We start from the raw sequence: 17,244 nt of genomic DNA on the forward strand, positions 1-17,244 counted from the left end.
ACAGACTTAAAACAACTACAATCAAAGTTGAAATCGTATGGAGGAGACAAGTTCAGCTAAACATTTACAAAAGACGAAGATGCTCCACAAGCCATCCCATGAAAAGACAACGAATGAGCAATTCTGCTTCACATCACTGTTCGGTTCCTTCCTCTTCTAAAGCTTTTTCGTCCTGGTCAAGATAATTAACGAACCCATATCATAGTTAGAAGCAAACACTTGAAAACAAAACTCACGAAGACAGTGAAGTTCAGTGGCATACATCCTCAATTCCAGCTGTTAAATTTTCAGATGCCTTCACATACTCTGCCTTCAACTCAGCTGCTTTGTCCAAATAAGGCTTCTTTTCCTGCCCAGACCAAGAGTTTTGGTTGAATACATTTTATGCAGCACGTACATTCATCAGAAATATACAATCAATGAAGAACTAACCTCTTCTGACATAGATTTCCATTTCACACCGCCCTCTTTCGCAACCTATTGTACATTTCATTGAATAACAATCGGATTCGAGTCATGATTAACTCAAATATCAGAAACAGTTTAATTCACAGATAAAGACAAAATTCCAGGCACTTTACGTGCAAAATTTACCGCTGAAACGTTTTTGGAATCAGGGTTGGCCACTTTATATTGTTTTCTGAAATCATCTCTGTGTAAAAGAACAGAACAAGTAATTTCATATAGCTAACTGCCAACAAAGTTTTCATATAGGAGTGCTCTTAAAAAAAGAAAGCCAGAGAGATGCAGAGAAAGGCACAGTACAGGAAGATGAAAAAGGCAGTCGGAGGACGCTTAGGCTTGTTAGGTTCCTTTACTTTCTTTTCTTTATTGCCCTTCTTTGGTTCAGAAGAAGCAGATTTCTTTTTACTGTCGTATTTGCAAACATGAATCCATCAGCAAAAAAATAAAATAAACATTAAATATATAAGAAGAAATAAATGAAAATCAAACAAATGGATTTAGTACAGATACACTCCAGAAATTACCTTTCAGCCGGCGGCTTCTCAACCTCGGTCACCTTTTCAACCACTTGAGCCTCTGCAGATGATATTTCAACTCGAAAAGCTTCACATAAAGAAATTGATACACGAAAAAGGAAAATAACAACTGAAAGAAAAATAAAAAATAGAAAAATTACCAAGGTTCATCTTAATCATGGAATCTAAACTGCAGCTATGCATATCAATTAACCCAACGGCAACATCCTTGTTACAAGCCTCACTGGTTAATCAGAAGAGACGAACCCACAGATCAGCTTGAGCAAAATACATGAAATAAAAAATAACAAAAGTGCTAAGAGAAGGAAGAAATATATATGTATATATATATATATATATATATATATATATATATATATATATATAAAAAAGAGACAAAGAGCACTTACCATCTAGTGAAACCGCTTCCATCCTTGGCACGTTTGAGAGAACTGGCCTCTACTTCGACTCTCTTCCTCGTCCTCGGAGGATTTGATTTCGAGGGAGCCATTTCACTTCGAGACACGGAAAGCCGGGACGGGGGAGAGAAAAATGACACGGAGAGCAGAAGCACAGAGGAGAATCAGAGCTCCAATTTGAGTCGGTCTTCGTATGGAGGAGGGAATGAAATGGAAATGATGAGACAAATTGGCGGTGAGAGTTCGCGGCAAACTTTTTATGTTTTTACATGGATCGAGATGAACTTTCGACCGTCGATTCCTTCATCTGATGTACGGCGTGGCTTAAACTATTTGTTATTTCCCGCCTTCTCAATTGCATTGAAAGCGTGTTCGTGCCCCGCGCGCGCCAAAGTTAGGCGAGTTCAGTTGGATGGTGACTCGTAGCTCTGCAGATGAGTCAAACGGGATTCGGCTGGAATAAAACGGTCTAAATTCGATCTGACTCGTCCGAGTCACAAATTTGAGCAAAAAATAAAAAAATCATAATTGACAGAGGTTCGGTTCGTTCGAATATTTGTTTTAAATAACTCGGACCGGTCCGCCGGTTCTAGTTTGGGTCCTCTAATAAATATGGATTATTAATCACTTACCTCTTAATTCAAGCTTAATTTAAAAAGTATTATAATATAAATATAGATATAATAAAGAAAATTAAAATGCAGGGAAATCGATCACAAGGAATGGAGCGATGAACCAGAGAAAACGGTGGAAACTGGAAAGCTGTAAGCGATTGGAGAATGTTAATGTCGGGGTGACAGGCAAGAGAATACGACCGCTAGCATAAATGCAACAGCTAACAGTTGAGCTCATTTATTAGATTCTGACCTCTCTCTCTCTCTCTCTCTCTCCTCTGCGCACGCTTCTTCACTCCCTTCGACCTCGCGCTTGTGAAATCGCAGACAAGGAGCCTAGAGCCTCTCATTGTCCCCTGGATTTAGTTCGCCCCGGCTTCTGCCATCTCTTTACAAAAACGACTCCCAGAACCGAGAAGGGCCCCGTGACTCAGATTAGGTCAACACTTTTCTTAGAACGACGATACTCTGGTAAGATCATGCTTACACGGTCGAGTTAATTATCTACTCGAAGAAAGCAATGGTTAATGCATCAGTCAACCTCCTGCTGCTCTCCGGCAGTTTGCTTTCAGTAACAGATGGAATAATAATTCGACATTCATGCTTGCATTCCTTTGCCGAATAAAGGCAAGATAAAACTTACACAGAAGGTAAAGCAAGAAGCCATTGCGGTGACTGGTGACAAGCGACATTAGCATCGAGGGAATCAATCCGGTGCACGACAAAAGAAGGATCAATAGTTCAATACTGGTGAGAGCGCTTTTATAATTTTATTCCAAACCTGGAGATAAGCCAGAGGCAGGACCCCAAAAAGAAGATACAGCAAAGGTAACTGTTTCATTACAGTGGAGAATGATAATGGCTGATGGATTTGCGGGATATCGCACATTGTTTCATAGTTAGATTTTGGTGGAGACCCTGTGTATTTAATAATGCAGGAATTGGGTTCTGTGAAGCGTGATCTAATTATAGATTTTTAACGTAGAATTCCACTGAAGCAAACAGAGCCTATACCAGTCTAAATTCTAAAACAAGCAAAGTTTCCAGGAGAAGAGAAGCGCTCATCTCTGAAAAGGCTTTTTCTCTTCTACCCAGAAGACAAACTCCTTCGTTCACGGGAGTTCACGTTTCATCTGGGTTTAAGCAAGTTAGTTGGATTCAGCTGTAGGATCCTCCTCGCCCAACTGCCACCTCTGTCCAGAATAAACTCTCTTCTCACTTACTGGGAACGTAAAAGTTTACAAAATGAAATTTTAGATAAGACATCGATGCAGGAAAAATAAAAAGAGTCCAGAAATCGACTCTCTCGCCTACTCTGTTATCTGTCGATCAAATCAGTATAAGGCAGGTTAAAAAAGAAAGCAGAAAGATGCAAAGGAAAGTTAAGGAGAAGATGAATGACATCCATGATAAGCTTCATTTTCACCCTTAAAACTGCAACACACAAGGGAATAGACACACTCTAGACTCCATTTACAGGGAAAAAAAGAAGAGACAATCCTTGGCTTTTCACTCCTTCCGTGGCAATCCTACACTTCACAACTACTGCTACTACCATCGCCACCACCATCAGAATAAAGAATAAGAACCCCTTCACCTCTGCCTGAAAGTGGGACCGCTGAAAACTCAGCAGATGAAACCGGAGCCACCGTCGTCGAAATTGAGAGCGTAGCTGAACGGGTCGTAGTTGAATCTCAACATCCTTCTTCTCGACCGTCCTCTCACTTGTCTCCGTATCTGAGCTCGAATCCTCCAGTAGAGGTTTCTGCACCTCCTCTTCCCGCAGTCCAACACCACCGCAGTCGGTTCCAAGAATACCAGAATGGCCGCCATTTGCTACTTGAGAACAGCAGAAAGCGCAGTTGAATATGAGAGAGAAAGAACCCCAAAACCAAATGTATTACCGTCTCTTTTATGGAGACAACGAGGGATGAAATAGAAAAATTTATAGCTTGTGAGACAAGGCAGCTCCGTAGTAAGTGACCGGTGATGGACGCACTGATTTGTGAATTCCTTCTGAGAGAAGACGACTTGATTTACTCTTTCTATATAACTTTTCTCTACCCTTTTTCTGCAGACGGGTCTGTACTGATACGGCGCTGTCGAAACGAGGTGGGGCGTCACATGGGCTCGAGAGAAAGTTCATAGACGAGGAATGGTGGATGTACAAAGCAGCGAATGTGTTTGCAGTAAGGTCTGTGGAGAAAGGTTTTCTGATTTTAAATTCCTTTCTGAAAAGAGAAGATATCTTTTCTCGAATAGCGCGGCGATTTGTTTCATCCAGTACTCTAATCAAACGTCTCTTCATTCACGATTATCTTCTTCAAATTCGAGCTTTGGATGTCAAATCTCTGTTCTGAAAAACTGATTTACAGTAATTGACTCCTTATCTTCTCCAACATCGGCCCCTCCCCACGCTTACGAGCAGTGACCCGACTTCATCATCTTTTCCTCTTTTACCGAATCAACAGTTTGCTTTATGAATCCATGGAGTACTGTACTGCTGCAGCTCTGCATCCGTCATTTATTTCTCACGCCAGCTAACAGTGACACCCTGAGGGATGAACCTTGATGGCATGGATGCACTCTCTTTTCGAAGAATCAGATAATTTCTTTGATTATATACGACGATGATTTGCCAATTAGGAGATAAAGTACAGTAGATTGAAGTGGCTAAATGACAAGAGGCTGCGATTGATCTTATCAAATTTCCGGCGGGGATTAAATTACAAAGGGAGGAGCGGTAGATATTATTTCCAGCGACACAATTGATAATTCACGGTCTCAAGGCCTCTTCTTTGATAAAAGCAACGAACAGAATGAGAAGTCAAAACCTACTGTGTTTTCTTATCCACTTTGCAGTCTTACTGTCGGATAATAAACAAATCATCTCTCTTTGACGACGCAAACAGGCTATGGATTCCCTCCATTTTAAGATCTAACCAGGACGGTTTACCAAAAGCAGGAGATGTTTGCAGCAGAAAAAACAGAGTAAATCGCATTAATGCTCTGAAATTCACAGGAAGGACAAAAACTTTAATGGGTTGAATTGAAATGGGAGCTTCTGATTGCACAGAGCTAACTAAACCGTTTGAACAACAATTGAACATCAGGTCAAAAAAAACTTTTTCTCACTGCAACCGACTCACCCTCTGTAACTAAAGGCTTTGCCTTTGGGCGTTCGGTAGAAGATGCTATCTCTCGCATTCTGTATTGTCGTTGTCAAACTTCTCTTCCTGAATATAAAGAAAGTCACTTTACTTTGAATCCTGATTTCAGTACCCTGTAGTCGTTGGCTCGTTGCACCTTACCAGACCCAGAGGCCAAAAGTCGTACTGCAGCATTTTGTTTTCGGTGCCTCGAGACTTACTTTTAACTGTAACATTGGTTGATCAAATCTTGCGATGGAAGAAGACAGCAGAGACGACGATGAAAGATTTGAAGAAAAATGAATGAAGAAATGGTAGTTGCCTCGTGGAGCTAAAATTCCCTCATAAAAATGGCGGAGAATAGGTGTAAGGAGCAAAGAGGACAACGAGGTGGGAACGCGTGTTGGATGGAAGAGAAGGAGCAACAGAAATGTCTGGCCTCGTCCGGCGAGCCCGCCGAGCAACCGTCAGAGGCAATTGGTTGCTAAAGTAAACCACCCGTCGCGTCGCTATCCTTTCCTTTCCCATCTCACACTCCGCCCCAAGCCTCCCCTCCTCGCGACTTTGCCTTTAATCCCAGACGCAGTCTGCTCCGTCCGGCTCCTTGTCTCTGCAACTTCTGGAAATCAAAAGATGATTAGAGAAGAAAATCAGAGCATTCTTTTCTTCGCCGCTTTTGATCTTTTTGACCGGTAATTCGTTCTACTCAGCAGTGCGAAAACAGTAATGAATTAGAGGATATAATTGCAGAAGTTTCGAGCCCGAACATGTCGGATTTTAGCTTTAATGAGCTTGAATGTATCATGTATGGATTCTAGTGACTGGTGAATGGTGATGATGAGAGTAATAACTGTAATATCTATGGTTCATTCTGCGATTTTACCGACAAAAATTTACAAACAGAAACAAATTTCTTCCTTTCAGGCTACATAATGGATAGCTCTGAATCTGATTCAGCCTCCAGCCAAGACGTTAGCTTAGAGTAAAGAAACCAAAAAAAAAAAAAAAATCTGAATAAGTAATTTATATTGTTCAAATCTTGATTCTATTTCTACCATTCTTACTTACACTAAAATATTTAGGATCTATTTGGAACAAAATCATCTCACGAGGCCAAGGTTGAGGATGCCCCAACCCGTTTTAGGCCAGGACTCGTCTTTGGCTCTCATCAGCAAAACTCTGGTCCAAGCAATCCAACCTTCCCAAGACATCCTTTTATCCCAAGGACTTCCCCACTCCAGCAATAGTCTCAGCCCTTGCTCTGCTTCTCTCTCTGCTTCTTCAAACCTGCCCTTTATCAAGTAGAATTGAGCTAATACTACATGGGGTTCCCCCACAAATGGGTTCTTTTCGATGCTCCTTGACAGCAACTCTTCCACTCCTTCCAGCTCCTTGCTACCTCCATGGTTGCAGACAGCTTCCCAGTACAGATCTCTGGCAATTATCTGCTCCCCTGCATTCAATACCTTCGTGCAATAATCAAAGATGGGCGGAACCACAAGTGCAAGGTCTTCGTCCCATTCTTTCCCGTCTTTGTTTAGAGCATTCACGGGGAGCTCACTATTGACAATACTGTCCCCCTTTTTCCTCTCCAACGCGAAAATCTCTTCCTCCCGCACAATGAGATTGTACAGAGCACCCATCCTGGATATGGAATTCATCCATAACCCTGGTTTTCCATCTCCGGGCCACAGAGTGACAGACGAATTCTCGCCGGAGAATTCCAGCCGCCCGTTTTCGTTCTGGAACAATTGATCCTGGAAACCGAACAACTGATCGCTGAAATCAGCCATAGTCATCAGAAGAAAGGTAGCAACTATCCGCCTGGACACCCTCACATCCTCCCCAGTCTTAATATGTTTCACGATAACTCCTTGGGCAGGCAGGGCCGAGTGCAATTTCTTCCTCCAAGCTTCCTCCCGCGAGAAAATTCCCTTTTCCTTGGCGTTTCGGACGGATATCATCGAGTCTCGGAGATGATCGACGAGGTCGTTATCGGAGTAATGAAAGAGAAGATCGTCGTGGATGAGCGGCTGCCGCGGCACGATGCAGAAGAGATGGATGAGGCGCTCCGCCTCCGGACCGACATGACGGCAGACAACATCACGGCCGGTGGAGGGATCAAATATGGCGAGGTTGACGTAAGAATTGGAGTAAGCAGAGTGGAAGAGGCCGCAAAGAGCGACGGGTCTGGGACAACCCCAGAGGTAAGGGATGCGATACATGTCGAGGAGGTGATCAAGGAAGCTGCCATGCTTGTGCCAGCACTCTCCTGAGCCGACGGAGCGAAGGACGGAAACGAGAGATGGAAGCTGGGGGTCGGCCGACTCAAGCTCGCCTCGGAGGAAAGGTCGGGCGGAGTCGAGAAGGGTCTGGAGCTGCTCTCGTGGAGAGGAGGAGGAGGAGGAGGAGGAGGAGGAGATGCAGCAAGGAGAAGACGGCATAGCTGTTTGCGAGGAAAAAGAGAGACAGTGAAAGAGGAAATTGATAAAGAGTAGATCGGCAGACTGCGGATTAACAGGAGAAAGATAAGAAGAGAATTCGAAAGGGAGGGGGAAGACGATCAGATAAGATAGAAAGAGTGATTTGGTAACAGAAGGATGGTTATTAGGGAAAATCGAAGCCGTAGAGGCTCTTGACTGGGTAAACGACGGGAAGCCATCTTCTGCTCTATATGATGCGTAATCGACGACGGCGATTCTCATGCCATTACTGCAAAAATAAGTTTGAAAATCCAGTGGCTGCTTCTCCTCCAGCAGAAAAAAAAAAAAAAGTATCTAATTACCCTTCTATTGATAATATCAATACAAAAAACTGCAGGACCCGTTTCTAAATATTGCACCTAAGAAGCCCAACTGGGATTTGAAAAGAAGAAACCCCCGTTTCTTTAGAGGGAGTTAGCTATCAACAAAGCAGCTGGGTTTTGTTTAAGTATGGACTGTGGATATTGACATTTTAAAGGACTAAAAAGCAATAAAGTCGATTGTGACACTGATGTAACAGCAAATACTTTTTATCTCTACGAAAATAATAGGACATGAGCCTTTATGAAGAGAAGACAACAAAATTTTATTACAAATGATTGACACATTCCCTCACAGCCATGGAATTTGTCTACACAAGATGAACGCGAGCAAACCCTGCCAAAACTATTTCTGATTTAAATACGAGAAAAGCGGAAAAAGGGCAGGGATCAAAAAAATACAAGCAGCTCACATAGAACCTAATAATGCACAAACAGACTCTGAAATATTTCTACACTTTTTGCTGGCGACGTCAGTTCCCATCTCCACTGGGGAACCATTTTCTAACTGGTCCTGCTCAGCCCTTCACCAGGCCATCTTCAAAGTTCCAGGCGGAATCCACAGGAGGAAGCTGATATTCATCGGGTTTTAGAGCCAATGCAAAATCTGGCAATGTTGGTGCGGTCTCCATAATCCTATGGTCACATTTAATCATCCACATTAATAGTAGAGATGCAACATGACTTAAATTTCCTTATAAATTCCTATGCCTTGAAGATATTGATAATATGATTCTACTCTGGAAAGTAATAGCTTGGGATAGAAATAGTCAAAAGAATGGTCGAGATTAAAGGTTCATTCATGTCAATAAAATGAATTATAATGCTAAAAAAGACGATCGAGATTGACTTCTGCAAAGAAAAAGTGAAAATAATTCACGTTCAAACAAAATATTCTACAGATAATATAACTGGAGTGATTTCTTCGGCCACAAAAGGTTCTGCTGATGGAAGTCAAGTTTGTAATCCACTTCAGACCAATTTCTTACTACCTCATCTTCTCTCTACATTCAGATTCATGGAACCTATACATGTTCATTGTTGCATTCTACTGCAACAACCTGATGTTCAATGCCCAGGAGACGTTACTCTAATGCAACTGAAATGATGATGCCAATTTGACAAATTTACAACAAAGAAACAGATTTTGACATAGGGGGACCAGAGGGCCATGTTCCCCTTGGTTTTGGAGAGAGCAGTTTACTGTACCAGTCTTAGTAAAAGGAAAAATCCAAACAAGAAAACATGCAAAAAACATACCTAAGGTAGTCAGCAACTTGATTAGGGAATACAAGACATTTTCAAACACTGGATTATGCTCGTGTAAACTTTACTTCCACTGGAAAACTCACCTCTCAGAACTGTAAAGATCCCGGTTGATGCGCACTTTGCTTGATGCATCCTTTGGAATCTTCTCTGACAGATATTTCATAGTACCCCAAAGAGGTGGATTCCTGTAGGATGCAGCACCAATGTTTTAGAATTCGATCTGCAAGAATTTGGAACCACTATTTCTACAATCACAACTGATTAGTTAGAAAAGAGTAACATATCAGGCATCTGAAAAGTTTTAAAACAGGGCAACAAGTAACATTAGACCTTGAACATTATAATGGATTCTCAATTACTGCCAGAATGTCTATTTCTTGACTCAGAAATTAGCACTCCCAAGTAATTTTAGTGTAACAAACAGAACTTTGACATTAATCTTTCACCAGTATTTGCCAATAAATCAGTATAAGGGAAAGTAGAAAATAGAACTACTGTAATTTAAGGAACGATGTACAATCTGAAGGAGAAAAAACAAACATTTCAGACAGCTTCCTTTGGACAGAGGCTCGGACCAGGGTGCTTAGCAATACTGCCTCAAAATCTTTTATTATGCATCCTCCAAAACAAGAAACTCTAATTGTGACATAAGCTCGTATTGTCTATTTTCAGACAAAAATAATATAAGCATGAACTGTCAATTCTTTTGGCCAGTAATATTTACTCTCTTGTCACCAACAGCTCCAATAGGACTGGATTGTTCGTTGTTATCTCATATGGTGATTTTAGTTAGAAGGTCCAGCGTCTCAACTAACTTTGATGTAGGAGGTGCCGAATTGAATGCTTCACAAGCTCTTTTGCTTTCTTTGAGAAATTCATCTGCTGCTTGTAATGCAGCTACAGCCATGCTATGGGACTGCTCAGTGTTCCCTTCATCAAGTATTGAACCATGATAATAATATGCTGCAGCCTGGTAAAAGAGCAAAGCATGAGAGTATTATAAGCAAGTTAGAATAAAAATATGGCTACACCAAGATAAAAGAAAATGTAGGCTACATTTTATATAAAACTATAGGTCGTGAGTAAAGAATGTCTAAACTCTACTCAAGTGGTCTTGGTGATCAAAGACAACAACCCAAAAGGAAAAAAAAAAACCATATTGGTCATAGGAAAAGCAATTATGTGACATTCTTTTCTTTTTCTCTCATCTATTCTAAATTAATATAGGAAATATTTTTGAATCAGTACTCTAGCAAGTATCAGGGGCAGTCAGTACTGTTGTCAATTGTCATGATAACAAACTCCACTCAAGGTTTTGTGTGTAACCTTGCTCAAAGTATTCCTTGACACATCAGATCTTCTTTAAGCAGTAGCTCTCACATATCTCTTTTACCATGGGAATCTAGCCCCAAGGACAACAGGGCCTTCGCTATCCCTGTCTGAGATGCTTCTTGACTGGATGAAGCTTCCACCGAATAATAGCAGAACACTCCAAGCCAACCCAAGATTTGACACAATTAGTATCCACCAAATTGAGAGAAACTAGGATAATGAATAAAATAACTACGAGCAATCAAGCAAATGACAAGAAAACAGAGAAAAGGAAACATGGACAAGCACAAAAGACGATTACCTTTGCTTCAGCAAGTTTCCATTTGACAAAAAGCTGATGCTTTTCCCCCCAGCCATTTGTTAAAGGAAGTTGCATAATATTTTCTTGAGCCTGTGAAAATGAGAGGGGACAAGAATAGCAAAAACAAATGTAGTTCAAAACATTCATACTGTAAGTCAATTAGTAAAAAAGTACTAGTGGTAAATGTGTTGACTACACAAGCAGCTACATAAATGAAACATAATCATGATTTTTTTTCTGAAACACCTACTTCAGCACAAATGGCTAAGATATCACAAAAGAAGCTAAGAGGAACTAAGAAAGACCGAGCATTAGCGGGCAGTTTAATTTGACAAGTCAAATTCTACTTATAAGCATTATTCTATGATTAAAGGGACATTAGACAGGTTTGGAAGACTTTATTTTCCTAAAACTAATAAATAAATCTGAGTGTATTTTGCAATTTGCTCACAGATGGTAAAAGAAAAAGAGTGCAGCCCGTAGAAACAGAAGCATCAATCATAAAGCATGAGGCAGGTGAAATGATAGAACTTTCCTGAGGACATAAAAACAGAGAAAAGACCAAAGTTTTTTTTGGACAAAATATAACAAAAAGGGGGCCTTCATCTTGCGGTACAACAGAAAGGGGTTCCAGAAAATTGAAGAAACAATCAAGTCAAGCTTACTCACGCCTTCCAAAAGCATCATAGAAGTGGGATCCAATACAAGCACTTGGAAAATCCCATGTTTCTCTTGATAAATGATGAAAAAGTTGGCTATGATTCAATAACAAATTATTATACCAAGATGACACTATGATAGGAGAAGAGCAAAAGAAACCATCAACATTGCAAATTTAATAACCAAAATAGATCTTTTCCTAGATAAAAATTTCAAGCACAAAGCAGTGAGAATAGGCATAGCACGGAGATGTGCCCATGAACTTCAACTCTACAATGAACGTACCTACACAGACCAGATGTATCTCTATAAGGTGATCAGAAACCTATAAACACATAATATGTGTGCACCTTATAAGCAAATACATAACTTAGTCATTTCATGAAGTGAAAAGAAGCACAAGTAACAAATACAGAATAAGTACAATGATGTGGATCATGAAACAAAACGAATGCAGAGATTATACCTGATGCCAATACTTCACCATTTCACATGCAAGCCTCCTCTTGACTGCTAATGTGGCCTTTGCACTATCAATTGCCATACCAAGTTGAATATCAACCCCCTGCATCACCCATCACGAAAAATAAATTCAACAACATTGTTGACGTTAGGCCTTCCTCCTAAAATGGTTAGCCAAAGTTACAAGGCTTCTTCCCGAGCATAGGTTCTTTCCAATCCCAAACGGATATGGAACTATTCATTCACAACAACTCTCACTCTCAGACAAATAGCCTGAGATGTAGCCCACACGTACAACCACAGAATGTGGGACTTTTAAACCTGCTAACAAATATTTTAAGGGCTATGCTGCTTATCCACTCCCTGTTTTGAAACGACCAAATTATACTGTTTTAACAAAGTCCCTGAAAATCTGGTAGCCCCAGAATTTTACTAAAGCAACAAGAAGGAAGATCACCTGGCCTAAAGCTTGCTGACAAAGAGCTTGCAAGACCCCCTCTGCCAAGTCCACTGGAAGATCTCTCCTACAGTTATATAAATAGTAAAGAAATAATGGTTCAGAAAACATTTCAACTTAGATAAACGAACAACAATGATTTAGGAAACATTTCAACTTAGATAAATGAAAAACTGAAAGAAAATAATATAAAAACCTTTACATCACAAGTTTAGATAGATCAAATGCATTTGACAGTTTTAGGTAGACAAGAAACTGACAAGGGAGACTGACAAACCTCACTTCAGGGGGGATCTGAGGGAGAACATGTTGAATTGCACAATCCAAGTATCCGGCTGCTTTCAGGAAAACATCAACAGATGTTTTCTTGCTCTCTGAAAAAAGAAAGAGTATTCTTTTTCTCTAAGGGGAGAGTAAAGGAAAATCAACCAAAGGAAAATGTCTCTTTTCCGCACCATGTACATACATGGAAGAAGAAATAAAATATCAAACAGGAAGTAAACAAAAGAAGAATTCCACAGTCAGAGACTTCTCCAAAGGCAAGAAACAGAAATGTACCCTACATGGCAATCAATAAATATTAACTTACTCCAAGTCCTATTCAGTGTCTTGCAAAAATTAAGTGGCAATTTATCCGATATGTGAAGTTTGACTCTGTAATTTATAACACCGCTATACCACTCTTTTCAGCTCCACATATTCTACTTTCTAGGCACTGGGGACCATTTTATATTAAAGAATATACCTGAGATGTTTAATTTGCCCCTTCTATGAATTAAAAAGATCTCAATTATAACTTTTTACTACATATGACATAGATATCCATTAAATAACATGTTGAGATGCACTAAAGTGTTTATAATCTTGATTATTTGTACACTTTGTTTTTTTGTGAAAAAAACTTATTTGTACACTTCTCATTCCCACAAGCCAGAGAAAGGAAGCACTGCAATAAATACACAATTAAACAAAGTTAGGCCTATGTAGATTTCTTGAGCATGTTCCAACAGTCGGTATCATAAGTCAAGTATTGTATCTCTGATCAAGACAGATGCTAACCCTATACTCTTTGCTCACTAAAAAAAATTGGAGAAGATGTGCTTGAGATTTCACCTACATTAAGTAGACTAAGCAAGCATAAAAGAAATGAACCATAGGGGATGGCCGTTCCACTAACACTCACCTTCAGAGACTTTAGGCTGATAACCATCCGTAGATGTTTTAGGAAGAAGCAATAAGTTGGCCTGTGATAACGACAGCATAGCCATCAAGTGTAAAACAGACAATACCTCATACCAAGCATTTGACATGGCAGTTTCCTGCAAGTATAATTACCAGTATTATGCCAGAAGTTAAAAGCTGAGACGAGGGAAGTTAATGAAAACAAAAGAAGATAAAGTTCAATATCATGTTTCTAAATATGTACACCAATAAAAGGAAACTAAACCTACCTCTGCATCCTCCTCTTGATTGACCCACACAAACTGCACCATGTGCTTGAGATGGCTCCCTGCAAGATTCCAACAAGAAATTGTCAAAGGATGTAAGAAGAATTTTGCATAGGACAACCTTCTTGTAGTAGTAGTAAACTCAAATACCATCTTTTATTAATCCCAATAAAACTGGCAAATAATCTTCCAGAGCCTGCTGAAGATCTGCTAATGTTGAACCTCCTGCAATCATCAAGTCCCACTCGGAGTTAAACACTACCACATTTAATCACCAATACAGAGATGTCAATTTTTTTTATTGAAACAAACCATGTTGTGTGGCTGTTTTTCTCCTGGGCTTTGCAGCTGCATGCCCTTCATGGGCAGCAATGACAACTATTCGAGTCCTAAGAGCTGTTAAGCGCTCCACCAAATTCTTCGACAAAGAGTCACCAAGAGACTGAGAAAAGTCTACTTGTTTGGGGATGCGTAAACCAGGAACAAAAACGGCAACGTCCCCAATATTTCCTGGCTTTCTTCTATTTCCACCACCATCCTTCAGTGTTGATACAAAGCATCCCATATTCTACTTCCTATTTCTGCAAACAAAATTATAAAAAAAAAAAATTAGAAAATAAAGAGATAAGCTATATAGTGGCTTCTATGCTTGTTAAAGTGCAAAATATATAGCAATATATTTTGATATCACTGACTAATTGGTATGAGTGGAAGCAGGTAAATAGAAAATAAAGGTTAAGAAGGTGAATGGGATTAATAGAAGGCGACAGTCAAGTTACCATAGCTTTTTACAATCTGGAAAAGTTATAAATACAACAAAACGAGAACCATTAAGAGAACTTACCAAATGTCAACAGATGGATGAGAAGGCTCTGAGTAACTACAACGTAAATGAGATTAATAGTAGCTGATACTTAAATTATCACAGGTTTTTACAATATGGAGAAGTGATAAATACAACGTAATAACCATTAAGAGAAGATCCTAAATGCCAACAATAGAGAACTAGGGCTCTGAGTGACAATCTGGAGGGTACAGATGACAAAAAAAAAAAAAAAAAAGAACAGAAACATATTTCAGGAGGTAGAAAGAAACTCAAGGAACATGAGATAAATGAAATTTATTTTGGAATTCAAATGCAAGGGTAGCCAAAATTCAACAGACAGTAATCAGTTCTTCTTTCTGTCTCTGAAACAAAGTTCTTGATTAATTAAATAAGAGCTCGTAGAAAACAGAAAAATATCCAATTAAACCATTCAGGAACTTAGTAAATCAAATGACAAGACCATCCAATTGGTGATCCGCTAATACATTTCAAAAAGTATACAAGATGGAGAATTCAATAGGTGTTCCGTGTCATTGCTTTCACTCAGCCTCTGTCGAAAGGAAGAAAACTTGCCTGCTAGACAATGACATAAATTGACAGTGTGGAACGGGTATTCCTCACCTCTTCCCACGGTACTAGAAGTTCAAGCGATCCCTCAAGACGTTAATCTCTGTAGAAATACTTCACGAGTCAGAAGTTGAGAAAGGAAGGAAAAGCAGCACATCACGGGAAAGCCATGACGAGAGACAAATTTCTTATATTTTTCAACCCGTAAAGTCAGGTTTCTTTTACTTATGGGATGAGGCAGTTGAGGACACCTCGCAGATTAACCAAAAATTAAAGGTACAGAGATCCAAAGAGTTTCAGTAGAAAACCCAGTAGTCCAATATAAACTTGCAAGTAAAGAAAGTTCAAGAAAACCTGGTGAAAATGAAAAGTAGCTTCTTCGAATTTCAACAAAAGACATAACGCAAACTGAGCTATAATAAGTATTTCCACATAAAAAAAAAAAAAAGTCCAAATGTCCCTGAGGAATGGGAGTGAAGGCAGTCCAAACTAATTGAGAAATGCAAGCAAGGCGGAGTAAAACTGCAAAAAGGCTAGGGACGACAAAGGTCAAAAGCAATTCAAATTAAGCAAAAAAAAAAAAAACACAAGACGTGCCCCTGAAGCCTAGAATGAGAAGCAGAATGCAACCGATAAAAGAAAGAAGAAACAAACAAAATACCATAGGATAAACTGAATGCCTCGGCTTTAAGCTAGAATTCTATGTAAACACCACAGACTCACGCGTTACACAGCAAGAAAAACCAGTTAAAATTCTTTGCCAACCTCCCGTCATATAAAGGCAGAAAAAGAAAACATCAATCAGTAGCTCCTCCGAATACAAAAACGAGAAGCTCCTGAGGAGTAAAACCTGAGAAATTGAATGAAAATGAGGAGAACAGGCTCTAATCAGATCCGGCAGTTTTCTCAGCTATCCACCCATTTCCTACACCTTCAGTTCAAATTCAAGTAAGCAACTCCAGAAAAAAACTTCATCGCTGTGGGACAGTACTTTACCTTATCCAAAGCCATCCCAATTCTTCTTCCTTCATAGACTCTCAATCGATAAACAGTCGCAGAAACGGAACCAAAACTTATCAGCTTCTCGAATCAACGACTCTCCCGCAGTCAAACCAATTCAAACACACAATTACAAAAAACAAAAGCCTCGGAATTCGGCGGCAAAGTGAAATCGACGTAATCACCGATGAGAAAAATGTATACAAAAAGTAGTCGACAGAAGCAGGAAAGAGTAAGAAGGAAAGCGTTCTTTGCTATAGGAGAGGTGGAGGGTGAATGCTAGCGTCCAAATGGTGCCCGAATCAAAAGCTTTTTTAATTTAATTTTCCTTTATGAGAGGAAGCCGATCCTGGAAAGGGCATTAATTGGAGGTTGGCGAAGCGGATCGGATTGCTTTCAGGTATAGAGATCCCGAAGAAGCGTCTCGTTTACAGGAAAAGAAATGGAAGCCTCCTGTCGGAACAAATTTATATATCGTCCAGGCTTCCACCTCTCCTGCTCTGAGAAGCTCCATTTCACCGACCCAAAGCGGCGTTTTTCACCAACCCGCCACCCTCCCTCTCTGTTCTCTCTCCGGAAAAATCCACTTGCTTTCACTACGTCAGGGGTGTTTCCGTCATTCTTCACGCCGCTCCGTGGTCCCATCTAGTGGGACAAACTCATAGTTTCCGCCACCTCGTGACTCGGAAAGATAAATAAATAATCCCATTTTATAATTTCTAGCAGTTAATTTCACATATAAAATACGAATATTTTATATGCAGGTAATTAAATTTAATTATAAAAAATGAATGACTAATATGCCCTTTGGAAATTCTAAACCTCCGTCTCGCTGTCGAACTGAATTATCAACAAGAGCCAGGTTTGAAGCTTTGAATCTTCTGCTACTCAAATATTTATTATTGATGGAGAGGTAACAAAAATGAGAGCAAGTGACAACTCCAAAGTTTAGTTTAAA

The 17,244-nt window shown here is 39.9% G+C and overlaps 3 protein-coding genes across 6 annotated transcripts; all 3 read right to left on the minus strand.

The window, feature by feature from the left end:
• Positions 1-6: 6 nt before the first annotated feature.
• Positions 7-1,628, minus strand: LOC137945036 (high mobility group B protein 7-like). 2 transcript variants are annotated; one of them, XM_068790907.1, is made up of 8 exons: positions 1,391-1,628; positions 1,142-1,224; positions 990-1,041; positions 766-870; positions 595-652; positions 433-477; positions 263-349; positions 7-172 (listed from the first exon to the last, which is right to left on the minus strand). In XM_068790907.1, the coding sequence occupies exons 1-8, from the start codon at positions 1,489-1,491 to the stop codon at positions 134-136; spliced, it is 570 nt and encodes a 189-aa protein (XP_068647008.1). In that variant the 5' UTR covers positions 1,492-1,628; the 3' UTR covers positions 7-133. The 2 variants fall into 2 exon arrangements, with proteins under 2 accessions (XP_068647008.1, XP_068647009.1); XM_068790908.1 differs by lacking the exon at positions 766-870.
• A 4,403-nt stretch (positions 1,629-6,031) lies between these two features.
• LOC137945037 (uncharacterized) lies at positions 6,032-7,910 on the minus strand. Its single transcript, XM_068790909.1, has one exon. It carries the CDS (start codon positions 7,865-7,867, stop codon positions 6,263-6,265), a length of 1,605 nt encoding a protein of 534 aa, XP_068647010.1. The 5' UTR covers positions 7,868-7,910; the 3' UTR covers positions 6,032-6,262.
• Positions 7,911-8,157: 247 nt separating this feature from the next.
• LOC137945038 (uncharacterized) lies at positions 8,158-16,822 on the minus strand. Of its 3 annotated transcripts, none has more exons than XM_068790910.1 (13): positions 16,284-16,822; positions 15,342-15,390; positions 14,207-14,475; positions 14,045-14,119; positions 13,898-13,956; positions 13,630-13,765; positions 12,724-12,820; positions 12,447-12,513; positions 11,994-12,092; positions 10,868-10,957; positions 10,050-10,204; positions 9,318-9,419; positions 8,158-8,601 (listed from the first exon to the last, which is right to left on the minus strand). In XM_068790910.1, exons 3-13 carry the CDS (start codon positions 14,457-14,459, stop codon positions 8,484-8,486), a joined length of 1,251 nt encoding a protein of 416 aa, XP_068647011.1. In that variant the 5' UTR covers positions 14,460-14,475; positions 15,342-15,390; positions 16,284-16,822; the 3' UTR covers positions 8,158-8,483. The 3 variants fall into 3 exon arrangements, 2 of the variants coding, with proteins under 2 accessions (XP_068647011.1, XP_068647013.1); XM_068790912.1 differs by having other exon boundaries at positions 15,294-15,390; XR_011110879.1 differs by lacking the exon at positions 8,158-8,601 and having other exon boundaries at positions 9,329-9,419; positions 9,775-10,204.
• Between the last annotated feature and the right edge of the window lie 422 nt (positions 16,823-17,244).

The sequence above is a fragment of the Aristolochia californica genome, unplaced genomic scaffold (assembly GCF_029961685.1).
Source record: "Aristolochia californica isolate CCGP_79_NKW_82.1479 unplaced genomic scaffold, dmAriCali1.0.hap1 SCAF_11, whole genome shotgun sequence".
In the NCBI taxonomy this organism is placed as follows: domain Eukaryota; kingdom Viridiplantae; phylum Streptophyta; class Magnoliopsida; order Piperales; family Aristolochiaceae; genus Aristolochia; species Aristolochia californica.

Bases quoted from the DNA above. Each gene is read 5' to 3' on its own strand.
- LOC137945036 (XM_068790907.1), bottom strand. From the start codon at position 1,491: ATGGCTCCCTCGAAATCAAATCCTCCGAGGACGAGGAAGAGAGTCGAA. The intron at 1,042-1,141 runs GTAATTTTTCTA...TATCATCTGCAG, and splicing joins CATGATTAAGATGAACCTTG to AGGCTCAAGTGGTTGAAAAG. The intron at 173-262 runs GTATGCCACTGA...TATCTTGACCAG, and splicing joins TAACAGCTGGAATTGAGGAT to GACGAAAAAGCTTTAGAAGA.
- LOC137945037 (XM_068790909.1), bottom strand. From the start codon at position 7,867: ATGAGAATCGCCGTCGTCGATTACGCATCATATAGAGCAGAAGATGGC.
- LOC137945038 (XM_068790910.1), bottom strand. From the start codon at position 14,459: ATGGGATGCTTTGTATCAACACTGAAGGATGGTGGTGGAAATAGAAGA. The intron at 10,958-11,993 runs GTATAATCTCTG...TCATTTTCACAG, and splicing joins TGGTGAAGTATTGGCATCAG to GCTCAAGAAAATATTATGCA. The intron at 9,420-10,049 runs GTTAGTTGAGAC...TGCATCCTACAG, and splicing joins TCGGCACCTCCTACATCAAA to GAATCCACCTCTTTGGGGTA.